This window comes from Daldinia vernicosa, assembly GCF_022497035.1.
Source record: "Daldinia vernicosa strain CBS 139.73 unplaced genomic scaffold F5Y00scaffold_42, whole genome shotgun sequence".
NCBI lineage: Eukaryota > Fungi > Ascomycota > Sordariomycetes > Xylariales > Hypoxylaceae > Daldinia > Daldinia vernicosa.
In genome coordinates, this window is record NW_025953958.1 from 202949 (window position 1) to 217167 (window position 14219).

The 14219-nt window shown below is 48.5% G+C and overlaps 4 protein-coding genes across 4 annotated transcripts; 2 read left to right on the top strand and 2 right to left on the bottom strand.

The window, feature by feature from the left end:
* Positions 1 to 1849: 1849 nt before the first annotated feature.
* On the top strand, positions 1850 to 4027 carry F5Y00DRAFT_141393 (putative maltose permease). Its single transcript, XM_048004367.1, has 2 exons — positions 1850 to 2501; positions 2589 to 4027. Exons 1-2 carry the CDS (start codon positions 2151 to 2153, stop codon positions 3897 to 3899), a joined length of 1662 nt encoding a protein of 553 aa, XP_047862538.1. The 5' UTR covers positions 1850 to 2150; the 3' UTR covers positions 3900 to 4027.
* Positions 4028 to 4450: 423 nt separating this feature from the next.
* Positions 4451 to 7744, top strand: F5Y00DRAFT_243575 (uncharacterized protein). The gene is made up of 4 exons (XM_048008700.1): positions 4451 to 5310; positions 5473 to 5531; positions 5671 to 5849; positions 5955 to 7744. Exons 1-4 carry the CDS (start codon positions 4885 to 4887, stop codon positions 7580 to 7582), a joined length of 2292 nt encoding a protein of 763 aa, XP_047862539.1. The 5' UTR covers positions 4451 to 4884; the 3' UTR covers positions 7583 to 7744.
* Positions 7745 to 7962: 218 nt separating this feature from the next.
* Positions 7963 to 9748, bottom strand: F5Y00DRAFT_243578 (FAD dependent oxidoreductase). Its single transcript, XM_048008701.1, has 3 exons — positions 9388 to 9748; positions 8343 to 9311; positions 7963 to 8274 (listed from the first exon to the last, which is right to left on the bottom strand). The coding sequence occupies exons 1-3, from the start codon at positions 9656 to 9658 to the stop codon at positions 8126 to 8128; spliced, it is 1389 nt and encodes a 462-aa protein (XP_047862540.1). The 5' UTR covers positions 9659 to 9748; the 3' UTR covers positions 7963 to 8125.
* A 1109-nt stretch (positions 9749 to 10857) lies between these two features.
* F5Y00DRAFT_141426 (MNNG and nitrosoguanidine resistance protein) lies at positions 10858 to 13247 on the bottom strand. Its single transcript, XM_048004368.1, has 4 exons — positions 12858 to 13247; positions 12109 to 12800; positions 11691 to 12002; positions 10858 to 11502 (listed from the first exon to the last, which is right to left on the bottom strand). Exons 1-4 carry the CDS (start codon positions 13138 to 13140, stop codon positions 11134 to 11136), a joined length of 1656 nt encoding a protein of 551 aa, XP_047862541.1. The 5' UTR covers positions 13141 to 13247; the 3' UTR covers positions 10858 to 11133.
* Positions 13248 to 14219: the final 972 nt, after the last annotated feature.

A 14219-nucleotide genomic window follows, 5' to 3' on the forward strand; every position in this document is an offset into this window, starting at 1 on the left:
GACCCCGACAGCCAACCGGATCGTCTAATCCAATGTCGTGCAATTAAGAGTAAATATCGCCATCTATGGCGAGCACTTCCAAGTGGACCGACTACACATGATTGTTGAGAACTTGCATGCCAAAATCAATTAACTATCTAAAGGGGCTTTTTCTATGAATGGCTGAATAGTAATTATTGTCATCGACGGGACTATGATTAATTACGGATACTAACTATTGTAATGGATCTTTATCCATAATATTCAACTAGATTTTAAGCTAGTGACTACCTATATATACAAGCCTTGCGTGGAAGACGACATAGTAAATCTCGAAATGGTCACCATCTAGGGCCGAGAAGCAAACCAAACGGTGAATAAACAAGCGATGATACATAAGATTCCGTAATAGAGAATAGCTGCAGCAGCAAGCCTATGCCAAGTGATGTTGAATCCCATGTTGACCTAAGGGTTGCCAAAATGGCAGATAGTGACACTGAGGATGTGAGTAAGAAGTGTAAGTATAAATCTAAAGTATGATGGAACTTTTGAAAAAGCCAATATTGGATTATGATATGGCCAAAACTCTTTGTTTTCAATGTAACAGAGTCTGGGATTCCAGCGGAAAGGCTATAACAGACAATGACAAAGAGCAGTCTCAAGCCCTGCCATGTTGAATAAACAACAGCCAAAAGAGAAATACGGACAAGGGTTTAACGTGCAGCTAACAAAAGAAAGGAGCGAGTGGGCTTGAAAGCCAGAGGGGCATCGGCGCCAAAGTTGTTAACAATGATGAATCGTTCCTAGATTTGTGTGCTAACAAGCCCCTGTCTATGTAGCCAAGGTAGGCTTCGAATATTTACCAACCAAGCTGCCATCTACGGCTGCCTCACCTACTGCAAGTTAGGAGCATTTGTTTTAAAAACTCGTCCTTGGCCCTAGTGTTCTTGAGGCGTTCCTGGTGAGATATCACACAGACTACGTCAATTACTACAAATGCCTTTTCGAAGCCGCAATGTCAAACCAACCCATTTATGCTCTTCAGTGCTCATACCCCTCGGCTTTATTACTTCCCATAGGAAACGCACCGCAATTTGTGTCTCCTACTGCGTTAACGCCATGTAAAGTGCTGCCGCCTGCATAACAATGGGCGATATGAATCCACTCAACTTGTCACCGGGCGCTGGACTATGTAACATACCTCTACCTACCTCACAGCTAGATACGAATAGTGCTAGACCGGCAGCAACTCATGCCTTTATACAACCTGTTTTTATAACTTGAGCATCTTGTGTAAAGTCGTAGACGTGCTACTTGAACATGAAGCAATACCTACCTGACAACATTTGACGAAGTCGTAGCTCCGTATACAAATAACATGTCCGTTGGTATACCCCTTACGTCGGAGCTTAGGGTTACACACAACAAAGGATGTTACCTACCTCCTGAAGGGAACTTCCAGGTAACATAAAAGCCCGCTTCCTCGGGTAACATACCTACATAGTCACCTACTCGTTTGATAATATCCAACATTCCAGGAACGCTCATCTGAAGCTTACGAAACTAATTCATCATCTCGACAACATCGCCCGTGCAACTCTTGAAATCCTATCATATCTGTTTCTATTGGGTTGGGTTGATATACGGGGAGAAACGTAAGACTGTCATATCTTTGCTGTGACTAGATTTCGTCAACTTACCTAAGGTAACAAATTGGAACAGTCCGAATTTAATACGAAAATATCGTTTCGATGCATGCATCCTGTCTACGATCTATTTATCATTAAATTTACATATGGCTGGCCCCTGAGGCTCTATCGTAACGCGAACCGACTTCACGTGGCGTGAGAATACTATATGGGTTAGGTTTGGTATTCGGTCATGCGTGCATCTGATAATACCTACTAACCTACACATGCTCGATATCTAATCTACCTACATGGTAAACCCTGCTACGTTGCATGTGCAGATCCTTTACAATCTGATTTCCCCTCATTTCAGTTTTCCGCAGTCAATCGACCTATGAGGCGAGGTATTCTGCCGGATCAGCCAGCGATTCTTGGCCCTGTTCCGGATAAGAGGCCTATCTACTCGGCAATCTGGATGGTAGCACGGGTGGTAAGGGGGGAACGATAAGGGAAAAGCAGATGCATAGGAGGTAGCTAGATAAAATGGACACGCGATCCCACCACTACGGTACTTTCGCAAATACCTCCGCAAAAAGTTCCAGCCCTATGGATGTCCCTCGCGCAGCAGGCGTCGATAAGACGACTACTACAATGGTCGCGCGAAGCGACGAGCCGTCGAAGTCGGGCGATGCCGATGTCGCGTTGGCTGAGGCCGTGCGGCGCGAGCATGGCTTGACGTTCTGGGAAGCGGTGAGACTATACCCGACTGCTGTCGGCTGGTCGGCGTTCGTCTCGATAGGTGTGATCATGTTAGCTTTCGATCCTCAGATCGTCGGGAATATGTTCGCCATGCCCCAATTCCAAAAGGACTTTGGGTTCGAGCTTGATGGTGAAGTATGTACTCTATTATTCGTCGTTAATTACCTACCTACGGCGGGAGTGAGATAAGAAGTAAAGCTAATATAGCGATTCTTCTGCTAGTATGTCATTCCGGCGGCGTGGCAAACTGGTTTGTCGTTGGGAAATCCCCTCGGGCAAGTCGTTGGCGCATTGTTCTCAGCCTATCCCTTGGAGCTGCTCGGCCGCAAGTGGACGTTTTTCGGTTGCATCCTCCTGACGGCATGTCTCGTCTTTATCCAATTCTTCGCCCGTTCCCTGCAGGCTCTACTCGTAGGAGAACTGCTGGGCGGGCTCGTGCTGGGGTGCTTCGTCGTTATCGGTCCAACTTACGCCTCTGAGGTCTGTCCTATGGCACTCCGTGGATTCCTGACCAGTTACACCAACCTCTGCTTCGTTACGGGACAACTTCTCGGAAATGGGATTACGGCTGGGACGGCCTCGTTCGAGAATCATTGGGCATATAGTATACCCTTCGCACTGCAATGGTTCTGGGTTGTGGTTATTATTCCCGGGATCTTCTTCATTCCGGAGTCGCCATGGTGGCTGGTGAGAAAAGGTAGAATAGAAGAAGCCAGGGGCGCATTACGTCGACTATCATCCTCAAAAGTAGACGTCAATGCCACATTGGCCGTCATCGCCGAAACAGATCGACTCGAGCTGGAGATGGAAGCAGGCAGTACTTACCTGGACACTATAAAAGGAATTAATCTGCGGCGGACTGAGATCTCCACCGGCGTATATACAACACAGGTCCTGAGCGGCATCTACTTGATTAACTATGGGACTTATTTCTTCGAGCAGGCAGGATTGCCGACTCAGGATGCTTTTTATATGGGCATCGGATTCTTGGGCGTGGGTTGGGTGTGCACTGTGTTATCCTGGTTCCTCATCGCTCGCTTCGGCCGAAGACGCATATTCAATATCGGGCTATCTGTTCTTATCGTTCTGATGTTCGTAATCGGTATCTTGGACAGCATCCCTGGTCGACCTTCGGGTGTGGCTTGGGCCGAAAGCTCGCTCATGTTGATTTGGAACGGTGCATATGACCTGTCAGTCGGACCTATCACCTTTGTGATTTTGGGAGAGTGTTCCGCTACCCGTGTCCGATCCAAGACGATTGCGGTGGCCACGGCGATACAAGCGGTCTTTGGGATCGCAATGACGGTTGCGATTCCGTATATGATCAACCCAGCAGAGGCGAACATGCAGGGCAAATTGGGATATTTCTTTGGTGGGTTGGGGATCATCTGTCTTATTTGGTCCTACTTTCGGATCCCCGAAACGAAAGGGAGAACGTACGAAGAGTTGGATATTCTGTTCGATAGGAAAGTTCCTGCTAGGCAGTTCAAGGGATATCAAGTGGATATTAATGCCATAGCAGCCGAGAGTTGAGTATTGTAGCATGTTAACATTTAGGTATGGCCAATGTTGGATTATTAAATAATATATAATATTATGATACTATTTAAGTCTCTCTCGGGCCCTTTCATGTTATAAGTATTGGCATATTAGTATTGAAAGTAATTCAAGCTAGGTAGTTCGATGTACACCCAAAGCGTGATAGTTGTGTTGGTTAGGGTCAACCTGGTACACGATAGGAACGTACTGAAGTTGGAGCATGTCCACTAGAATTGGACAAGTAGGTGTCGATAGTTGAAAATAGTAAATTTCAAAGTAATTACCTAAACTACATGATATTGTCATCATGTTTCTAGTTGCACTTACTTTCGCATAGCTACCTCCTGAGTCCTAATTGAAGATATTGTATTTGTTTCTAATAGAATCTACCAAGACGAAAACCAACCGCGCTATCCTCTGAGTGGCCTAGCTAATTACCTAGTAATTATACTAACTATTTTAATTATACTATTTCGGAGGCCAGCATATCGATTAACTATATTGGGTCTTTTCTTGGCTTCAGATCTCATCCCCTTAAGAGCCATCGTTATTTATTGCTATTGCACAACGTTACGACGTCCCGACAAAACTTAGCACAAGCTTAAGTGCCTTGATATATGCCCTAGAAACCGTCCACAAGACCGTTTGATTAGTTGTTCGACAGGGTTACGACTGGAAAAACTGGACCGCAACTCCACATCGTGACAGCTATTTATTGCACACAGCCCCCCTAAACCCTTGGCGGTGAGATTTATTCTCCAGTTAGAAAGGCGAAGGACTCTACCAAAAGAACTTATGTCATTCAAATTAGCTGTGCTATTATATAAGATGGCTACGGTTTGAGAAGCTTTAATTTGTCCTATGATTTTATTAACGATTCTATTTACATCTGATTTATTGGTGTTTTTTTTTTATTAGCGTTTTCGAGAATAGCGGGCATGAATTACGTACCGTACACCATTGATTGCGGTGAGCGATAATGAATACGGATTACAACCTCGACGAGCTGGACATGGCTCTTAGCGAGTCCCGCCATCAAGCTGCCGCCGTAGCCGGGCCTCCGAGTCGGCAGCAAAGTTCCCGCCGCACGGCATCAAGCACCCGGCGCGGCAGCTTAGTTCCCGGAATGGGTGCCCTTTCTTCGGCTATGTACAGCCCGGGAAAACAGTACCAGCGGCCCCGACTCGATGAACTAAACCTCTTCAACTTCGACCTCCGCGAACTCGTCCGCGATATTCTCCTACCGACGGGCCAAGAGACTCGCGTTTCGTACCACGAATATGCTGTCTTCCGGCCGGGTGAAGAAAATGACGAGACCCGCTCTCCAAGCATCATGTCCGAAGGAGAGGTTGCACTACGGATGTTTCGAGATGCGGTGAGACATGGACACGGGTTGGACTACGAGGTGAGAGACACATGATATATGGCTACGCCAATGCTGCATTTCTTATCTTTTGGAGACAGTTGAGCTAGCTACCTAACCTACCCATGCCCGGGTCCGGGACATAGAGTGCGGCCACCCAAGCAATGAGAGAACGTAGGCTGATTGAGTGGAGTTCACACGCAGGGAAATTTTACTCCTGTGCCTAAGGGAAAAAACTTGCTTCAGGGAAGAGTGCGACAAGTGTGAGTATACATAGCCTTGGCTTTTTTTTTTTTTTCTTTTTTTTTTTAATACACTTTTCGGCTCCAAGTTCGAATCACCGGATTTTACTTGGAGCATGAGCTTATCATGAAGAAAAAGGCTAACTGGAATTCACAATAGAATTGCCCACCGACGTGCTCGTCAGGAAGACGAACAACACAACACGAATAGTACAGTGGATGGGTTGCATCTCACCGTGGATGATTATGAATCTTTAGGGTTGCATTCAGGCACCCTGCCTACCCTGCAACGGGTAACCCTCGAATCATCGTTCTGGGACTCGAGAAGGGAAACGATGTGTAAGTGAATAACAGCACTACCAATCTTACCTAATGCAGCTGGATGAAGCTATATCCATTTCCTTTTATTGGTATATTCCGTAAATTGCACTAACATACGTCGAGATTTAATCCTAAGCTTCTCCTCTAGTCCACAGCCGCCATACGACTTCCTTTCAATGGCGTACAGACTAAAGACCAGAACAACAACAGCTCTCATACGACGATCTTTTGATACAAGGTGGCATGCCGAAGATGCGTTGGATGAATATGAGCGCCGGCTGGATTCTTGCAGGGCACGGTGGTCTCACCCACTCGTATTGCCAGTCGTCCTCTTACAAGTACAGCTATTTCGCACCGAGGAAGCGGTGAACGCCAACAACGCCGAAGTCTTGGAGCTCGAGGCGCACGTCGATGCGGTGACGGGCACGATAGGGCGGGCCAACGCCGAAGCCTGGTGGCGGAATCACCAGGGAGAGAAGCATCAACATCAGCATTTCAAGCCTTTAAAGCGTTTCTCGTCAAATCTTAAGGAAATGGTCGAGTCCAAGGTTGGAGGAGGTGCACGACGAAGCCACGAGTTCTCTAACGCTACGCCCTCGACTGCACCAGAGGTAGCTAGTTACTACGATCCCGACTACGTGCCGCCGCAGACAATCCACCTGATGAAAGAAGCCCACGATGTGCTCAAAGGAGCTATTCAGTTACTCGACACACTGAGGTGGATGGAGCGCGCGTTGAAACTCATCATCCAAGCTGGTGACGAGCTAGACATGCGCGTCAAGGAATTGAGGGCTCAGAACGTAGCAAGAGGGGAACTTAAGAAAGACGAGGCCGACGAGTTGGATGACGAGCTTAGCGTCCACTGGCATGAGATCAGGCAGTATCTAGACTGCACGTGGCGGCTCTGCACTTCCCTCGAGACAGACCGGCGCATGTCAGAACTGCGCTGCCGAGCACAAATCGATATTATCTACTCGAAGATGGCGCAGGAGGACAACAACCTCAACGCGCGCATGGCGGTAGCATCGACAAGGGACAGCTCTTCGATGAAGGCATTGGCCGTGATCACCGCCCTCTTCCTGCCGGGCGAATACATCGGCACGCTATTCGGCGTGTCGATGTTCAACTGGGAAAAAGGCACGGCAGGCGACCCGGCTATATCGGAGGATGCGCCCCAGGGCTGGCCGCATCCCGTAGTTATGCCCTCCTTCTGGATATACTGGGCCTTCACGATCCCCCTTACGCTGTTTATCGTCGGCGGGTGGCGCGCGTGGTGGGTCAATCAGGACCGTTATTTCCGCCGCCACCTCAGCACCGATCTTAGCGACGAGCGGTACTGGACTACCGACGGCCGTCCTCGCGATCTCGAGACTACTTTCGCGCAGGACTTCTTCAGCGTGCTTAGCCGGAGCGGCGCCGGGAGTACCACCAACAGTACGATTCTCGGAAAGAACCGGGGTCTGCGATCTAGGTCGGGAACGGGAACGGGACCTACGAGGGTGTCCAGTTTCGACGTCAATATCAATAGGTCTCAGATCCGTACTCCTATCCCTTCTAGCTCCGTGTCGGGCTTAGGTCTGGCTAAGCACCTGCCGACGCCGAGTCTGGCCTACACCCACGTGGGCAAGGACAGAGAGACTACAACTGATTCGGAGCGAGAAGGTGAGGCTGGGGATGGGGCTATGCGGTTTAGACAGATTTCGTTTGCTAGAGGGCCGCGGATACGGAAAGAGGATGAATCTGCTGTTTAAACGATGTCGTTCTGTTCAAGATACCAAGTTGATTATACCGTTGAGATTGGTTATAGATATGTATCTCACTACCTCCTCATATTACGCGGTCGCTATAGAGAAATATAGAGTAGTAGGCACTCAAGATAATATTAAATTGATAATACACGTTCACTCCCTATACTATGTTGCAAAAAGAGGGCATCTGCACTTATTTGTACCTAGATATACTCAGTCCTATGCAAAATTTCCCAATTATGTTGTATGTCGTAACCGATGATCGATACCTCGCCACGGCCTCATCTAGCTCATATTGTCGCTTTTTCCTGGGCCGTCGCAGGGAATATATCTACTGATTGTTGTTGCAACTACCTATTGCGCTAAATGCGAACCGGTATGCGGATGCTCCCGTTTGAATTACACCGGCGTTTTGGATAGGTAATATTCTAAAAAGATAGCGCCGGGTAGCGCTCTACGTTCGTTTTTTAGATAGGTACCTACCTAGGCAATACATCCAATAGTTTTAAAGATATACTTTCGGGCCGTTCTTGTTATTCCAATAGCTCAAAACACGGACCCGGAAACTCCCTCCTGAAGCCTTTCTAGACGTTCCTCGGTTATTTCGAAGCACTCGGGTAACCCGGTGTCGTCCCATGAGCCTCCAAGTATGAGCTTTGCGATGCCTGGCGCACAAGTGAATATCCTCGCCATCCCTAAATAGGAGTGCATAGGTATCAGTTATGAAAGCATTTATCAAAATCAAGGTGATCGTTATTCTTACCGTGGCCATTAAACCCGGCACAGACCCACTGCCCCGGTAGACCCTCTATCCTACCCACGAACGGGACCGAGTCCGTCGTCATCCCAATTATTCCGGTCCACGTATGCTGCAGTCCCTCCCCGTGGCTCAGCTCCGCTTTCTCGCACTCCGGGAAACAAGTCTCGAAATTACGAACTGCGTCGTCTCGCACCTCCTCGTTGAAGATGCTATCATCGGGGACCAGACGGCTTGCTGCTGCCGACGGGCTAATGTTGGGGTTCGCGATCGGGGAACCGAGAATGATGATCCCGTCTGGTCGCCGCTGGGCTACGGAGTAGAAGTGCTTTAGCGAATGGCGCAGGGACATGGTGCTTGGTAGGATGTCAGATGAGCTGAGCGATGGTGGAGGCACGAAGGCGTGTGCTTGGGCGCGGTTGGGGGTAATAAACTTGGAGAGCTGGGGGAGGAGGTGAGGCGCAAAGGCATTGGTACAGTGGATCACCGTAGAGGTTCTGGTTGTACCTCGAGGTGTTAGTATATCCCAAGAAACCTGGTCAGCAGTTGAAGAGGCCGACTTAGTTACTGAAGTAACCGGACAATGAGTGAACAACCGGACGCCCTTCCCTATCGACTGCGTAAGAAGCCACTGGACCAGTTTCGCCGGATGACTCGAGCCAGCCGGCCATTCGTAAGCAGCAAATGCTTTCTGCACGCGGGTTACTTTCCGCGCTTCGTCCCCTTCGTAGAACTTGATATGAGAGACGTCGCCTCCGGCTTCTCGATACTCCTTAAGACTGCGGGCGTTGAAATCGGCAAACTCCCGCGTCATGCACACGTCAAATGTGGTCGTCGGGTTGAAGTCGCACCGGACCCCGTGTTTCTCTACGAAGTCCTTGATCCGGTGGAAGACGAGCTTCTCGTTGGCGATGATCTTGAGCGCTTGTTCTGGGCCGTGCAGTTGTTTGTAGACTTGGAATCCACGGAAGGCATCTTATACGCGATCGGTTAGCAACGTGAACAATATTATATACCTAAGGTTAGGTACACACGACAACATTCAACTAACCTGGGCGCACATGTCCTGCATTCCTCGAACTCGCTCCGCTGGCGGCTTCTCTCGCTTCGAAAATCACTATATCCCCTCCCGACACGCCCCCCTGAATTAACTCGTAGGCAGTTAGGGCACCGGAGATGCCCGAGCCGATAATGGCATATTTGGATCCTTCCGGAACTGGCTCGTTCTGATTAACGTGCAAGTAGGGGAACGAACGTGTAGTCTGCTGCCAAAATGACACGCAGGGGTTAGCCACCGGCAGGGTTATATTTTGGGACTGCATCACTTTCAAGATTATATGTTCAAGATAGTCGGCGTGCGTAGCATTTCCTCTTATAAGCTATAATCACTATTAAGTTGCTCTCGATTCAAAGGTACAAGGCGTATTATTTATAATGACTACCTAACCTAACATATACAATACCGAGCTCTTCCATGATACCTCCTGCGGGGCAGCAGCCGAAGGAGTGGCCCGACTAGACGATAAGCATTTCTATACTGGTGAGGGGCCGAAGCCGCAAGATAGCCGATTGCCTACCTAGTTGATAGACCCGCATTGTAGCTTCATGGGGTAATATGATTGCGATTCGTTGCTATTTCTATTTCTTAAGGTAGGTAGATATTAACGGTTTAGTAGGGCGGCAATTGACATTGAGATAAAGACGTTTATGTTTAGCAACGTAGGAATAATTAGGTACCTAAGAACTAGGTAAAGCGTAGAATCAACTCGCTAGTTACATAAAGTTATAGAGAACTGCGAGAATGGTGCTCATACACTTACATACATCAATCTTACTATGTCACGATTGATTCTTTATAATCTTGAAAGAAAACAATACGGTTCCTGTTAAACAAACCGCTATACCACTAAAAGGTTATTTGGTAATAGATTTTATTCTATTATGTTTTATATATCGGACAGATAGTCATATCTGACAGTTCCCTATTGATTAAGTACCTCTTATATGACTTCCTCCGATTATTAAGCAGACCTCAGTACATGTAACCAAAGCTCATACGGACCTAATTCTCTTAAATATAAAATTTAATCAATCGTTTCAATATCATAGAGTTATATTCTTATAGACCGGGAGTCATCGGAATGAACTTGGTGTCAAAACAGTTTCATTGTAAATTTAAATTTTATATCTGCATACCATTCCGGTATCATCTGAGACATGAGAGCTACGGACTACATTCACTTAGCAAAAACTCAATAACAACACGATCCCAAACGAAGGCATTATTTTCAAATAACCTAAAATGGGTAACACGAAGCGATAGACTTCACGCTACTGCTGCTAAGGATCCAACCATGGCTTTTGCAGCTCTAAAACCATGAGGTCATTTAGACCTTCATTAGATTCTACGCTACGGAACACCGTTGGGGCTGCCGGACGCCTTGTGTCGGACAAATACCCCAAATAATTATATACTTCTGTATAGGTGGTTCAGTCACATTCCTCGTATGACAGATCTCCGCTCGATTTTGTTACAACCAATACTTAATTCTATGTTCATACATAACATAGTTAGATTATACATTAAGGACAGAACGCTACATGAACACCGCCATTTGACTCATCGCAGGGTGAAACATCTTTAATTGATGTTATTCTATTCTATTCTAGCTCATGCTTCTTGTCTATCTAACGCCCGCTATCCAATATGCTCGAAATGCAACACATACAATGCAGTACATACATCTGCCCCAATATTATGTACTCGTTCCGATCTTCCTTACGTACGTAACTCAACTTATACACCTCTCATGAAACCCCTCTTCCTCACCGGCGGTAGCGCACCCTTCTCCTTTGGAACGACTTTCTTTTGACCCTCAGCCCGGGCATCGTACACAGTGTATGACTCGGAGGCCCTCTCGGCGTTCCGCTGGCCATTTTCTTGCTTCCATCGTCCGATGTAGCAGCATATGGGGAATAGGGTAATGTTGACAGCGACCCACGCGAATAGCACCCCGAAGTTCAGCCCAATCTCTGAATGCAGGTCGAACAGGATCGAGCGACTCGCTTGCACAATGTGATGCAAGGGCCAGGCGTAACCCCAGCGGAAGAATCCCGGCGCCAACTCGATCGCATAGAAAGCTGTTGACACGTTGGTGATGACCCACTGCGCGCAAGTTAGCAAGTTTTGTCTTTCTTTTTCCCGCCTCCTCAAACTTCGGGTAGGAATCCGGGAGTTATATAATCAGGTTGTGGGATTGACTGGTCGGAATCGACGTCCCACGAGCGCAACAACAAACTCGAGGACGAGATATTCCGTGGAACGTAGAAGAGAAAAATGTCGGAGGTACTTACGAAGATGAGCCAGCCGGCTGTCCAAGGCTGTCCGATGATTATACCCATGTTCTCACAAGCGAGACCTAGCGCACACATGCCAATGAAGTTTACCATCCAATATACGACGAATGAGCCTCGGCCGTACGCCGTGGGATTAATCGCCGGTTCGGTAGGCGACGCCGGCGGATTTGAGAAGGGGATTTGAAAAGCGAGGGACACGAAGGAGTATATGAGCGACACCAAGAAGTACGTCGTTATCGCCGCGAAAAGCCGCCAGACTATGAGCTGCCAGAAGCGGAGTGGCGGGTGGCCCTTGGGAACGATAAGTTGCTACGTAGACGTGTTAGCCTAGGCGTGTATGTACACCTAACGGGAGGAGCTGTAACGAGAACCGGTCCGATTCGTCCCGCGACAATTCGGTGGGTGAGTAACATACCATGTGGATGGGCAGGAAGAAGGCAAAGGAGAAGAATGCAACGATGATGAGGTAAATCAGACCGATGCTGACCGTCGGTGTAGCGGTAGCCGGGCCGAAAGGTCGCAGGTCGATGGACAAGGGCGTGACACCTGGACTCAGAGCCGCGGGTGCTTGAGCAATCACATCCCTATCGAGCGACGAGTTCGACATGACATTCTGAGTCCACATCGGGCCGAACCGTCCTGAAAACTGAGTAGCGAGGACATTCATCAGTGGAACGATATAGTTGATGGTGGTAGTCTCCTGTCTCGCGGACTGAGTGATGAACTGGATGGCACCCGTGGGATCGTAGGACGAGTTTCCCGTTGCGACAGCCTGCTGTAACAAGGCGGTGGCATTCGGGTTGACGATAATAGCCGCCCAGCAGTGCCAGTCGTACACGGCCTGCCGCACAGCAATCGGATCGTAGCCGAACTCGTCGGGTGACACGATGGTGTACCCCAACTTCCGCTTCTCCGGCGAATCAATGACCTGCTGCGCGATCTCCGTCACTGTCGGTCCCACGAGCGGCGTCACGTCGTCGTACGGCGCGACCTGCCCGTCGAAGTCCACCACGTAAATTACTAGGTTGTGGAGGTTCCCGTCGATGTGCGTGAGCACTCCCCAGTACATGGACAGCACCGCTAAGATGAAGGTCATGAGCATCAATACTAGACAACATGGTAAGCCTAATGATCAGTCTCCCGCCGAAGCTGGGCTAAACTAACGTGTCCGAAGCCAGTTAGTGGCCACCTCTCGCCGGACCTTATCCATCCTCGGATCCCAGAACCCGGCGCTCCGGTGCGGCTCTTCGTGCCGGCCATCTTGGCCATCTTCAACATACTCTTCGTATTCTCGGGGAGGGGGCTGAATCGTCCCGTCCGAGTCTTCCGTATCGGTTGCGTATCTTAACCAACTCGTCTCGATCATCTCTCGTCTGGACGGGTCATCCCTGGCACCAACCACGGGGTTCGAAAACGAAACGTCTGAGGGCCTGTTTGGCATCGACATCTCTTACTACGTTTTTGCGCTTTGCTACGAGAAATTATGCCCTGAGCAAGGGGGGGATATGTCTAACAATAAAGCGAAACAGGGCTGGCGGAGAACCCTCGGAGGACTGCCCTACGTATATAAAGCTACAACCCGATGACGAACTGATCGTCGGAAATAATGTGAGGCGGGGGTGAGCCGCACGTCAAAGCTATCAAATGCCGTCATGTTGTGCCCTAAGTCAAAAGGGGCTTGCTAGTTGGTTTTTTTTTTTCAGATCGCTTTCGCGATGGAGTTAGCATGAGTTAGTATACATCGGCATAACGGTATAGCGAACTAATAACTCCGCTCGCGCGATCCTCATTGTGCTGATGTCACTCTTTCGGTACCCGAGAGGTCGGAAGTAGCGGACCGACCACCATGTCTTTAACGGCTGGGCCAGGGGGGAGGAGGGGGTGGGAGAGGGGGTCAGGGCTGAAGAAATCGATCCATTGATCCAATCCATAATCCATAAATCCATAAGCAGATAAAGGTCCTAGATCTATGATCGTTGGAGCGAACGGATCAATCGTCGTCTGCTATTCTAGCGTCTAAACTAATCAGGAACGGGCTATGCCGGGCATCCTTCTTTATTGGTACCACATCTCACGCACGTTGGCAAGATGATTTGATTTGATTTGGTTTAGTTTTTTTAAAAAACGAGCAGCACCGCTTGAGAAATCTTTCTAAAATCCGAGATGGTGATGTGGGACGATTATGTTTCGAAACATTTGATTCATTCATAGCCCCTATTAGAAAGGAAGAAAAGGAAGAGAGAGAAAAATAACTAACCAACACGTATGCTGGCTCACGGCTCAGCTGGCCTTGGCGTGGAATGAGCCTACTATAGTAACACAAGGAAGTGTAAGTGAGGTATATGCCTGGTATCGTTCGCTCTGTGTAGATTTATTACCGACAAAGATTCGGCAAGTCAAAGAGAGAGAGAGAAAAAAATAAGAATTCCTGACTCGTAATCTAGAACAACGCGGTGTCTCGCATCGTATATATCGGGCTATGGAATACGCCGCCGCCGCCGCCGTCATATCTACCAGCCTGCGTGC